The 13,484-nt window shown below is 49.8% G+C and overlaps 1 protein-coding gene across 3 annotated transcripts in view; it reads right to left on the bottom strand.

Annotated features, from left to right (window-relative positions):
• Positions 1-547: 547 nt before the first annotated feature.
• LOC148442377 (uncharacterized) overlaps positions 548-13,484 on the bottom strand; it is a 138,005-nt gene continuing 125,068 nt past the window's right edge. For all 3 annotated transcript variants that reach the window (XM_088464013.1, XM_088464015.1, XM_088464014.1), the window contains one exon: positions 548-653. In XM_088464013.1, coding sequence (XP_088320139.1) covers positions 640-653 — 14 coding nt within the window. In that variant the 3' untranslated portion in view covers positions 548-639. The remainder of the gene's footprint in view (positions 654-13,484) is intronic.

Genomic DNA, 13,484 nt, shown 5'->3' with positions numbered 1-13,484 from the left:
TGAAAGGGTAGACAGCCGGAGCCGGGAACACAATACTTGAGATGAAATGAAAACAAAAGCTTCCTTTGGTTACCTGGCTACTGCTCCTAAGGAAGACCTGTATTCGCTATATCCAAATCAAACAACTAAAGTTGTCAGCACAGCATAAGCATCATTGAATAAACTAGACACTTTACACGGATCATTGTAAGCAGCGTTTATTGCTCATAAATGTGGCCAATGGGTTTGAGAATTCATGTGGTGTCTCTTGTGCAGGTTAAATCCTTACAACTGAAAAGCTAGATACCCTTTATAATCACTTCTAAACTGCCCCTCACCCCGACTACAGGAATCAAAATTAATTTAATGAATGAAAAAAAAAAGATCTAACTAGGGAATAAAAGGGCCCTGAGGCAACTGACTGAAAGGATGTAATGACCCCCGAACCACTACATCACAAGGAATACAATCTTCAGTAGGTTTCAAGACATATTAATTTAAAATACATTTCATGTAAGTATACCCCTTTTATCATTCGACATAAGACATTCAGTGCACTGAACACATTTATGATTTACTGCACAAGGAGATTTTCATATATTGATTTCACTGCTCTCTTCAGTTGCCATAGACCCACAGGAACCTTTGACATAACAGTAGTCACTCTGCTGTGGCTGCAAAATAATGAACATTTCATGTTAGTACCAAATTATGTGAGGCCAAGTACAGAAACTGCTGACATTAGTGAGGACTGTTTGTGTGTAAAGCTAGGACCTCCTTGCTGCCAGATCCAAGGGCCACTACTCTCTTCTCATCCACCTCGCCCCCTCTGCTGCTTTTGACACTGGACAACCTTCTCCTGCAAATCCTTTACTCCCTCTGTCTTCATGATACTTACCTCTCTGACCGCTCTCTCTGTCTCTTCTCCAGACTCCACCTACACGGTCTCCACTCAAGGTTCTTGGACCAGAATGCCCCGGGTCCTCCATATATACCCCGCTCCTAGCCATAGGAATTCAGTTTGTTTCTTTGGTGTGGCAGGATTCAGACGCACCTTTTATACAGGGGACTGCTTAGGCAGTTTTAGGCTTTCATTTTATGATTTATTATACTATGTTTACTTGAGTTGGCAGTACTAAGTTTGTATTAAGACGCACGGGCTGCGACTCCATCTACCTCGGCCGGGCCCCAACATCAGTAATTGTGCTGGTGATTTTGGCGAGTCGTGGCTGAGCTTAGCTAGCAGCAATGCTGAAACCTGGCCTGCACCAGATGCTCAGATATTTCAGGTAAAGAGCTTATTCGCTTCTGGTGAGTCTCTAAACTAGAAGCAAGGACTGCCACGCGCAAGTACCAGGCACTGTCCGCGTCCTTACTACACCAGCCGAGGCCTTCTGCATCTGCTGCCAATCCTCGGCATCAGATGATATCTGCTGCCACGTGGCCAGCGTACCCGGTTGTTTAATGCAGCTTAGGGGAGGTAGGCGCTCCCCCGGCAGCTCCTCCCCCAACCCAGTCCTGATGAATAGGTTTTGCGCTTCTGGGTTGCGCCGCCAACCCTCCACGTGTATGAGACGCTCACAGTCCACGAAGTGCACCTGGTAGCTGTTGGTCTCAGGAGGGTCTGGGTCAGTCTCCCTTTATACCTCTCCCTTTGTTAGGATATAGAGCACCGTATACCTTATTACTTTGCATTGCTGTAGTTGATTTTGAGCACATTGTAATTATATTACATATGCATTGTATGTGACTGTTTGCTAGCTGCTGACTGATTTTTTTTTCCTGTCAATTATAACGGTCACTATTACTTCTGAGTGCTTCACATTCATTTAGATTTGTGAAGGCTGTCACATTACTTTAAAGTAAAGGAAACAATTGCAAACATGCCAAAAGATAAAAGGGAAAAAGGAGTGAGAGCCACCTGTGTTGGTTTCATGTATATCATGTACGGCATATGTGTCCTCACAGGACATAAAGGAGGGTTTCTGTGCTGTCTGTTTTAAAGAGCCACCTCCCCAGTCTGGTTCACCGGTTGTTGATCTAGAGCCATCTTGGATTGCTTCTTTGCCACAGGTTATGATGCAGGTGGTAGATCATTTTGCTACTCCAACAATGCCTCCTTGGATGGGGTGTCCACATAGGTTTTCACCTCATGGCCATTTCTCTATAAAGGATTGCTGATAGTCATTCTAGTCAGAGTATGGTGCCAGATAATGTTGATAATAGACTGGTAGTGACTAAAGTACCTAAACGTAAGTTGTCTTTATATCCGTCTGTTCAACATATGGAATCAGACGTATAATCAAAGGAGTCTGATGATGCACAGGATTCCTCTCCAGGACCTACTTCTGGAGAGGAGGATCATCCATCTACTATGGATGTTACTTCTTTGGTGAGGGCGGTTAGATCAGTCCTAGATATTCAGGATGATGAACCAACTCATAGTAAGAAGCCTCTAATGTTTAATCACCACCGAAAGGTGGCCAAAACGGTATATCACGATCTTATTGAGGAGGTATGGGGAAACCCTGATAAGCGATTTTATGGTTAAGAGAATAATATCATTGTACCCATTCACACCTACGGTATGTGCTAAGTGGGAGATACCTCCTACTGTGTATGCTCATGTAACGCACCTAATCAGAAAGGCTACATTGCCTAATCCATCGCCTTCTTCTCCAAAAGATTCCGCAGATAAAAAGGATTGAATCTGGTCTTAAGGCGATTTTTTAATCATCTGGAGCAGTGACCCGTCCAGCTGAAGCTGGAGCCTGGGTAGCTAAAGCAGTTGAAGAATGGATTGGGGCATTGGAAGTTTCCCTACCAAATGCTGCCAGAGAACAGATTATGTATATTTCCCATATACAGGAAGAGACTTCCCATCTGGGAGGAGCTGCAGTGGATGCTGGAATTTTAGCTTCTAAGGCATCAGCAGCATCCATAGTTGCACGTAGAGCCCTGTGGTTAAGGTCTTGGCAAGCTGATACAGCATAAAAGAGGCGCTGGAAGTCTTACCTTTTCATGGAAAGGTACTTTTTGGAGCAGAGCATAATCTCTACTCTGGCGGCTTCAAAGTCAGCAGGTCTGCCATCTAAGTCATTTAGTAGAACTAAGCAGGTTTCTTTTCATCCTAAATGGAAAACCAAGAGAGACTACCTCCAAGCCGAATAGTTTGTCGTTTAGACTTAAGAAAACGAAGGGGTCTGGCCAGACAATAAGCCCTCGGCCTGATGGAGCGGGCCTCCTCCTGGGGGATCCCAGGGTGGGGGGCAGACTTCAGTTTGCATATTGTTGGCTTCAAACAACTACAGATGCCTGGGTCCGAGAAGTGGTTTTTCAGGGGTATGCCCTCACTTTCAGGAGATGCCCCCACCAGAGGTTTTTTGCCACAAAGCCTCCATCGGATGTGGGCAGGGCCTTGGCTTTTCAGGAAGCAATTCACTCCCTGCTGCAGGCAAGGGTGATAACGCCAGTCCCTATTTCTCAACAGGGAAGGGGTTATTCAAACCTATTTCTGGTCCAGAAACCAAATGGAGCATATAACACCATATATTGATTATAAAAACCTCAACAGGTTTATCCATGTTCCCAAATTCCACATGGAAACTGTCCAGTCAATTAGGTTTGCTGTCCTTCAGCAACATTACCAATTTCAGGCTCTACCCTTTGGCCTTTCTACGGCTCCCCGGTATTTACAAAAATAGTGGCAGTCATGACTACCTATCTCAAGCGTCAGGGAGTCAGAATACTGCCATATCTGGACGAACTTCTGATATTGGCTCAGACACCGGAGGTGTTGCAATGGAATCAGTATGTAATGTTGGCGGCGTCTAGCTGCCAGATCAAATACAGACAGCAGCAGACCGATAGGTCGGAATCCCAACTGCATCAGGCAAGTACTCCAACTCTCTCCCCCCTACCCTAAACCTCCCTTAGTGGTGCCTAACCCTAAGCTCCCCCCCACCCTAAACCTAACCATCCCGAGGGGGGCCTAACTACCCCCCGTCTAGTGGTGCCTAACCCAACCCCCCCTTTCTCTTCCCTAACCCTCCCAGGGGGGGTGCCTAACCCCAGTCCCCACAGGGGGTACCTAAAGCTAATCCTTCCCCCCCCTGCGGCTACACGCTAAGATCTTCGTTCGGTAAGCCGGGTGTCGGGAATTAGTAGTGGGGCTAGTGATAGGCGTCGGGATTTAGTAGTGGGGCTAGTGATGTGTCGGGATTTCAAAGCCACATCCCAAGTCGGGATGTGGGTGTCGGAATATCGGCGGGTGGGATAGCGCACGCAAGTATGCTGATCACATCCCTGTTGTAACACCATCTTCAGCTGACCATAGTCTGCCTACAAAAGGCACGACTGGATCATCAATTGGAAGAAATCACTTTCTCCAACACAGCAGATGATTCAACTGAGAGCATTGCTAGATTGGCAGTAACACCCTTTGTGCCTGACAGAGGACAAGATTGTGGCATTATCACTCCCTCTTGTGGTGGCTAGAAAAAGGAGCATCTAAACAAAGGGCACCCGTTCTGGATTAAAAATTGGGTGCTCCAGACGACAGTCTTCGCGGATGAGGGGCAGTGACAGGTCACCACACTTTTCACGGGAGATGGACAGATCAAGAAAGTCATCTGCCAATAAACATTCTGGAACTGGAAGCACTATACAAAGCACTTGTCAGGGCACAGGATCTGCTTCAGGGCAGGCCTGTCCAGATCCAGTCAGACAACGCGACAATTGGAGGTAATCATCAAGGAGGCACAAAAAATCATGCGGCCATGAAAGAAGTGAGAAAGGTTCTTATTTGGGCAGAAAAAGTCATCTTCCGGCCATCTCGGCAATATTAATTCCAGGCATACTCAATTGGGAAGCAGACTTCCTAAGTCGCCAGGACATACACGCCAGACACATGGGGCAGGGCCACAATTGCCAGTAATTACAGCAATGCCCAAAGCATCCTAAGGAAGCTCCAGGGAGCTGTAAGGGCAGTGGTGTGACAGTCTGAAGCGTCCTAAGGACGCTCCAGGCGACACTGCTGCATAGATTCTGTTCAGATGAGGCTACCAGAAAAAAAAGCTCAGAGGGCTAGACTAAATAATTCTGTGGGCCTTATACAGCCCCCGGAGAGGAGGTTCCCCATCCCTGCACTATATGAATAATGAGGGTAACACACCTAAAATGCAAATATAAAAGAGAATCATATGTAGCAGGATCTAGATTAATATTGCTGAATTTTTCTATGCAATAGTAATATTAACACATACAAATTATGGTGTTGAATTTATTGTCCTAAGCCACACCAAAATCAATATAAAACACTTTATCCACCTACAAGTGTAAAAGCACCTAAACAAATGAGGAAGGAATTAAAAATAATTGAGAAATATCAGTTGCAGCACAATAACTTTTATATAGGGTTGTTATTTATTTATTAACAGTTTCTTATATAGCGCAGCATATTCCGTTGCGCTTTACAATTGTCAACATTGATAGAACAAAACTGGGTAAAAACAGACAGATAAATAGGTAGGAAGGCCCTGCTCGCAAGCTTACAATCTATAGGGATCAGCAATAAATCTCTATACAGTGTTCTCCCCAGGCTGTTTCGTTCCGGCGCATCGCCCAGCAGAAACAGTCCACCGCCCGGCACTCCCTCCAGCCCCAATGTGCTGCGTCCCCTGTCGCCCAGTCACCATCAAAGTGTCCTTGTTGACACGGACACAGATGCCGGTTGTGACGCCGACCTGCCAGCCAGTTGTCACCAGTGGAATCGCCCCCTTCGTGGGATGGAGTCTTTGCAGCCAAAGCGAAGTCTCTACAGTCAATCATGACGGCCGCGCAGAGCTCTGGAGTCAGGATGGCCGCAGCAGTGTCTCATAAGAAAGGAGGGCAGGTAGAGTGGGATTTAAGAGGGGGGAGGGGGGAGAGTACACCCTGGCCAGCAGTGTGTATGAGATTGGATCTTAGTTACTGATGTGATCTGAAGTGGTGTGCTGCTGCTGAAGGGACAGGGACCCTGGGTCATTAGCGCGGCCGCAGAGCAAAATTATTGGCAGATTGGTATTAAACTGAAAAATTGATATAGCTTTATGTGTATATAACCTTTTTGTGTTGGAAGTCCTGTGAGTGCTGCTGCTCTATGTCTGCAACATACCTTGTCTCCCACTGAAGGCACCCGGTCATGGTGTTATTCAACTAGGGAGTCAGTATCAGCCTCTTTTCATTATCGGTTGATTTTTATATGTAATAGGAAAGGAAGCAACTAATTTTTTTGTTTATCCTAAAATATGAGGGGGCGCTAGTCACGTTAGGGAGGGTTCTGGACGACGGGACATGGCACATTGGGGCGGGAGGGAGTGTCAGGCAGTAGGTTGTAGGGGGATGTGCCATATTGGAGCCAGGGAGAGCGCCCCAAGTTTAAATTATAATGGTCAGGACTTAAAAAAAATTATTATTGCGAAGGCCCCCACCTGGCTACTTCTTGATGCCACCCGGCTGGAAACATTTTCTGGGGAGAACACTGCTATAATATGAGATATGGTAAGAACTTACCCTTGTTATCTCTATTTCTACGAAGTCCATAGGGTTCCACAGGATACCTTGGGGTATAGGTGTGACGTCAGTCGCAGGGCACCAAAGAGTTAAGCTTTCAGCCTCCCAGGATGCACTAGGTCCCCCTCCTATACCCCGCCCCCGGGCCAAGGCACCTCAGTTAGTTACCAAGCCATAGGCCGGAGGAGGAGAAGGAAGAGAGAGAACAAAGATCTGGACACATACAAGAATCACATTCTCACCAGAGGGAGACGGAAAACCGGTGACCAGAGCAAAGCCCATCTGCAGCACAGGTGCGACAGGGCGGGAGTCCTGTGGAACCCTATGGACTTCGTAGAAATAGAGATAACAAGGGTAAGTTCTTACCATATCTCATATTTTCTACTTCAGGGTCCATAGGGTATCCACAGGATACCTTGGGGATGTCCCAAAGCAGTATCCTTTAAGGGTGGGGACGCTCCTGTGCAGAAAGGAGAATCCGCCGCCCGAAGGAAGCATCCTGAGAGGCGAAGGTGTCAAACCTGTAATACCTCACGAAGGTATGGACAGAAGACCACGTAGCAGCCTTGCAGATCTGAACTGCCGAGGCACCACGTCGAGCTGCCCACGAAGGACCCACAGACCTAGTGGAATGAGCCTTCAGAGAAGGAGGGACCGGTAGGCCTTCATGAAGATAAGCTTCAGAAATAGCCATACGGATCCAGGCTGCCAAAGTTTGCTTTGAAGCAGGCCAACCCTTTTTACGGAAGCCAAAGAGGACAAACAAAGCGTCCGACTTCCTAAACGAAGAAGTGCGGTCAACATAAGTCCTTAAGGCCCGCACAACATCCAAAGAGGCCTCACCCACGGAAAGACCCGGTGAGTTAAAGGCCGGAACAACTATTTCCTCGTTAATATGAAACTGGGAAATAACTTTGGGAAGAAACTCGGGCCGAGTGCGGAGCACTGCCCTGTTCCCATAAAAAACCAAGAAAGGGGGTCTACAAGAAAGAGCCCCTAACTCAGAAACACGTCTGGCCGAAGCAATGGCCAGAAGGAAAACAGTCTTAGCTGTTAGCCATTTAAGATCCACTGAGCCCAGTGGTTCAAACGGCGGTCCTTGGAGAGCCCTCAGGACCACAGCCAAATCCCAAGGCGCCACAGGTGGAACAAAGGGCGGCTGAATGCGGAGAACACCCTGCATAAAGGTGCGCACATCCGGGATTGTAGCAATCCTACGGTGAAACCAGACAGATAGGGCCGAAACCTGTACCTTCAAAGAAGCAAGGCGAAGCCCATGATCTAGTCCCGCTTGCAGGAAGGCGAGAATCCGAGACAGACGAAACTCCCGCGGTGCATAACCTCTCGGTCGACACCACTGGAAGAACGTATGCCACACGCGATGGTATATCCTCGCGGAAGACGGTTTCCGAGCTCGTAACATGGTACGCACCACAGAGCTGGAAAACCCCCGGGACCTCAGCATGGCCGTCTCAACAGCCACGCCGTCAAAGACAGCCGAGTCAGGTCCGGGTGAAGGCAAGGACCCTGAGACAGAAGGTCCGGTCGTAGCGGCAACCGCAGAGGAATGTCCACGGACAGACCCTGAAGGTCTGAGAACCAGTGCCGTCTGGGCCACGCGGGAGCTATCAACAGGAGCGTCCCTCCTTCCTGTTTGAATTTCCGGATTACCCGTGGAAGAAGGGAGACCGGAGGGAACAGGTATGCGAACCGGAACGTCCACCGGACGGACAGAGCATCCACCAGAGACGCCCCTTCGTCTCTTGTGCGAGACCCGTACACCGGCAACTTGTTGTTGTGCCGGGACGCCATGAGGTCGATTTCTGGAAGACCCCACCTGTCCACCAGTAGTTGAAAAACGTCCGGGTGCAGGGACCATTCCCCCGGATGAACGTCCTGGCGACTTAGAAAGTCCGCCTCCCAATTGAGCACTCCCGGGATGAAGACCGCTGATATGGCCGGAAGATTGCGCTCCGCCCAAACCAGGATCCGAGAGACCTCTACGAGAGCCGCCCGACTGCGAGTTCCTCCTTGCCTGTTTATGTAGGCCACGGTGGTAGCGTTGTCCGACTGGACCTGCACCGGGCGACCCTGGAGAAACCGCTGTGCCTGCTGGAGAGCATTGAAGACCGCACGGAGTTCCAAGATATTTATTGGAAGCTCCGCTTCTGTCGGCGTCCACCTGCCCTGGAACAAGTGTGGACCCGAAACTGCTCCCCAGCCCCGAAGACTGGCGTCCGTTGTCAACAGGACCCAATTTGGAACCCAGAACGGACGTCCCTTGTTGAGGTGGGTCGTCTGTAACCACCACGTAAGGGACAGGCGAACCTCCTGGGTGAGCACAATCGTCTGGGACTTCAGAGACTGAGTCAGCCCGTTCCACTTGGACAGGATCAGGTGCTGCAGAGGTCTGGAGTGAAACTGGGCGTATTCCACCATGTCGAACACCGACACCATGGAGCCCAGTAACCTCATCGCCGAGTGTAAGGACACCCGGCGGCTGTGCAGACAACTGCGCACCCTTGACTGTAAAGCAGAGATCTTGTCCTCCGTCACGAAGATCCTTTGCTGTCCCGAGTCCAATAAGGCTCCAAGATGCAGAATCCTCCGAGACGGGATTAGAGTGGACTTCTGCCAGTTGATTAGCCAGCCGTGCCGTTGCAGCAGTGCAATGGTCAGGTCCAAGTGGCGTAACAGGAGCTCTGGAGATCCTGCCACCAATAACAGGTCGTCCAAATACGGCAACATGCGGACTCCCTGCAGCCGCAGAGAAGCCGCCATGACCGCCATCACCTTGGTGAAAACACGTGGTGCTGTTGCCAGGCCAAAAGGTAACGCCCGAAACTGGAAGTGGTCGCTGCTGATTGCAAACCTGAGGAACTGTTGATGGCGCCAAAGAATAGGGACATGCAGGTAAGCGTCCTGTATGTCCAATGACACCAAGTAGTCCCCAGGTTCCAGCGCCAGAATGATGGACCGTAGGGTCTCCATCCGAAACTTCGGGACCCGCAAAGACTTGTTGAGTGCTTTGAGGTTGAGAATCGGACGATATGACCCATTGGGTTTCTGTACCAAAAATAGATTTGAATAGAAACCCTGGCCCCTCTGGGAGAATGGAACCGCCACTATAACTCCAGCCTGGAGCATAGTGTGCAATACCTTCCGCAGCTCCGTAGCCTTGTTCCGGTCTGATGGGAGACCCGTGGTGAAGAAGCGAGCCGGGGGTCTGTGCCGGAAGGAGAGGGCGTATCCGTGGGAAACCACCTCCAGAACCCAAGTGTCTGTCGTAGTGGTCGACCAACACTGGGCGAACTGTAGCAGGCGGCCTCCCACCCTGGGATCCCCCAAAGGGAGGCCCGGACCGTCAGGCCGCAGGCTTGCCATCTGGCTTGGGGGCCGGACGTCTGGTACTCCATGCCTGCTTCCGGGGCTTGACCGATTTCTTAGGGCCAGCCTGTCGAGGAAACGACTGTGGTTTGGGCCTGCCCTGGGCCCTAGATGACCGAAAGGACGATGGTCCCGAACCAGAAGGAGCAGCGGCCGACGGGAGACAGGCAGATTTGGCTGCCGCCAGCGTGGCCACAATCTTATCCAGATCCGGACCGAAGAGAACTTCTCCGGTAGACGGCAACGCTTCCAGACCTTTCTTGGAATCTGCGTCCGCCTTCCAGGATCGCAGCCACAAGGTGCGACGAGCAGCTACCGCTGCTGAAGAAATTCTAGACACCAGAGTACTAATGTCTAGAGCCGCCTCGTTGATGTAGGTGGCCGAATCACGGAGATTGCCAATCAACTCCGCCTGATCGGCCGGACAGTCGGATTCAAAAGAAGCCTCTAATGAATCCGCCCAGCGCTCCATCGCTCTGGCAACCCAGCAAATGGCCATAGCCGGCCGTGCTGCCCCCCCAGCAAGGGAATAAGCGGACTTCAGGCAGATTTCTACCTTGCGGTCCGTAGCATCCTTAAGGGAGGACATGGATGGCATCGGCAATGTGGCACTACGGACAAGACGGGTCACGTGAGAATCCACCTGTGGAGGGGATTCCCACTTCGCAAAATAATTATCCGCGAACGGATAAGCCACCGCCAGGCGTCTCTGCGGCTGGTATCTTTTGCCAGGTTGTTTCCACGCCTCCTCTAAATGGTCCACCAACTGACCCGAAAGAGGAAAGACTGTGGCATCGCCCTTCACATCTTTGAAAAAGGCATACTTAGATTTAGCCGCTGGGGGAACTTCGTCCTCAATCACCAAGGCTGTGCGGACCGCCCGAATAAGTCCAGGAATATATACTTTGGACTTAGCATCAGCGTCCTTAGTATGGAGAGGTTCCTGATCGTAAGGATCTAGAATCTCCCCATCATCAGACGTCCCTTCGTCATCCTCATAAGGAGCGGACAGAGACGCCACCGGCCTTTTATGAGACCGCATCACAGACTCCCCTTGCAACACATCCGACAAGTGCTGTACAGAACTCGTCAGGGAGTTAACCCACGCTGGCTCCTGAGAACCCGGGAGCGGGGAAATAGGGAGACTGTGGGGTACCACCAATTGTCGTGGGAACCCCTGCATGGGTGACGACACCACAGACTGCTGGGACAAACCCATCGGAGTAAACGCGGGCTGCGGAGCTAACTGGCCCACTAAAGCTGTTAACGCCTGAGCGAAACAAGCCCAGGGCGGCTCCTGTACCGGTGCTGTAACCGTAATAGGCCGCGCCATGGACAAACACTGCCGGCAAAGGCCCTCCGCGCTACCCTCCCCCTCCGCTAACGGTACTTTGCACGTGGTACACTGTAGCCGGAGGGGAAAATCACTTTCAGACATGATGGCACCACGTATGTGACCTCTCTCACCAATTAAGTATTAAATAGGCGAGAGACCACCCTGCAGCACCGCACCGCAAGGGCTTTAGCAGAAAGAACAGGGACAGTAATAAAGCTGACAGTTTAGAGAAGAAAAGATTACAGGCAGCAGCGCTAGCACAGTCACATACAATGCAGAAAAATAACAATTCCTGCACTAACAGCGCTGATCACTCAACTACACAGACACAGGGCCTGGTAGGACACAGCGCTGCATACACAGACCTGACCACAGCGGAGGAGAGGTATGCGGGGGGACCCAGACCACGATGCTTCCGTCCAGCGCTTCCAGCAGCGTTCACCATGCGTTCTGGAGAAGATGGCCGCCGAGGAGCAGAGAGGAGGCTGGCCTGGGGGAGGAGCGCTGCCACAGGACCAGTCGGCAGCATGCAGAGAGGGCTGTGTGCAGCGGGGGAGGCGCCGGCTGTGAGACAGGGAAGGCGCGCTCCCCTGGCATGCATTTAACCCCTGGGACGCCGCAGCGCTACCGCTCTGCTGCGGTCCGCTGTCCCAGGGGGTAGTGGAAGCGCAGGTTGGTCGCCTGGCTCCACGCTGCAGCCAGTCCCCAGGGAGCCCCCTGCCTGGGGACTTAGGACCATGTGATCAGCGGGGACCCACCGCGGGACCCCGCTGCTTACCTCTGTCCCCCTTGAATCCGGCCATGGTCCGGAGCATCTGGGGTCACCGCTAGCTGTGACCCCAGACGCCCACCAGCATCCCCGGATCAGTACCGGCGTTCTGGTACCGGCGGGGTGTAGGGAAGACAGCATGGACGTCAGGACTGACTGTCCATGCTGTACATCCAGATGTGCAGCCACAGCTGCATGAAGAATAAGCTTCAGGGGCTCTTCTAGCCCCCACTCCAACAGGTGCACCCGACTCCGGCCGGGCACCAAACTAAACTGGGGTGCCTTGGCCCGGGGGCGGGGTATAGGAGGGGGACCTAGTGCATCCTGGGAGGCTGAAAGCTTAACTCTTTGGTGCCCTGCGACTGACGTCACACCTATACCCCAAGGTATCCTGTGGATACCCTATGGACCCTGAAGTAGAAATATATATTCTTTTATCATCATTGTAGAATCTTGGTTTTCCGCAGGATATATTATAGAAGACTCGGTTGGTAAACTTTTTCATTGGGATATATATTAATATTCGGCAAATGTGCAATTCATATATGTATAGGAGATTTAACTATATAGATAACACTGAATATTTTTTGCAGATAACGTTTATAATCGTTATATATGTGTGCGCTATATAAATAATTTATCATAAATAAGTACATTTGCGCAATAATCCTACTACTCGCTGTCTATCCAAAGATCTATACAAAACAGATTTACTTGAGGTGGTGGTGCACTCATTCTCTCTCTATCTGTATGACTATAAACTCAGTGTCTTACCCAAGAGACAAATATTCTGATATAGTAACTGGTTCTGGAATGTTTCTTCTAACAATAGGATACTATTTTGTAAACTTCTAATATAATAGGAATATTCTGTGTATTAGAAAAAATGTCTAAGGCGGCAAAACCTTTTGCAGGGGTGGGCAATAAGCAGCCCTCCAGCTGTTCAACTACAAATCCCAGCATGCAAGTTTTAGCATGGCCAAATAGCAAAACTGTAGCAAGGCATGCTGGGATGTGTAGTTCTACAACAGCTGGGGGGCCACCAATTGCCCACCCCCATTTAAGAGTATTTTATTTCCACACAAGGAGAGAATCAATATAAAGTTGTTAGTTATAACACAGATATTGAGTGAGGAAAAACTCATACACGATCATTTTGGAAACAAAATATTTATTCAATCTCTGTCTCACAAGATATTATTTTTACCAACAGTATAGAGTTATTCAGGTCAGTATAGAAGCTCCAAGCGGGCAAAATTATTTTATTACACCAGCATTTCATACTTTATAAACTCGACTCTATTTGAATATTAAAACAGTGAGGTATAAAAAGTAAAGACTTCAGAATTTGGAAAAAAAAACAGTGATGTTTTAACCCAAGTGCAATCAATCTATAGTTTTTCACCTCTTGTTTACTGTAAAACATTCTTACCATCATTCACCCCCCTGCTCCTTGGCTTA

This window comes from Taudactylus pleione, unplaced genomic scaffold, assembly GCF_031769625.1.
Source record: "Taudactylus pleione unplaced genomic scaffold, aTauple2 ptg001562l, whole genome shotgun sequence".
Taxonomy (NCBI): domain Eukaryota; kingdom Metazoa; phylum Chordata; class Amphibia; order Anura; family Myobatrachidae; genus Taudactylus; species Taudactylus pleione.
The sequence above is the reverse complement of the archived record's forward strand: the minus strand, read 5'-3'. Positions and strand labels throughout refer to the sequence as shown.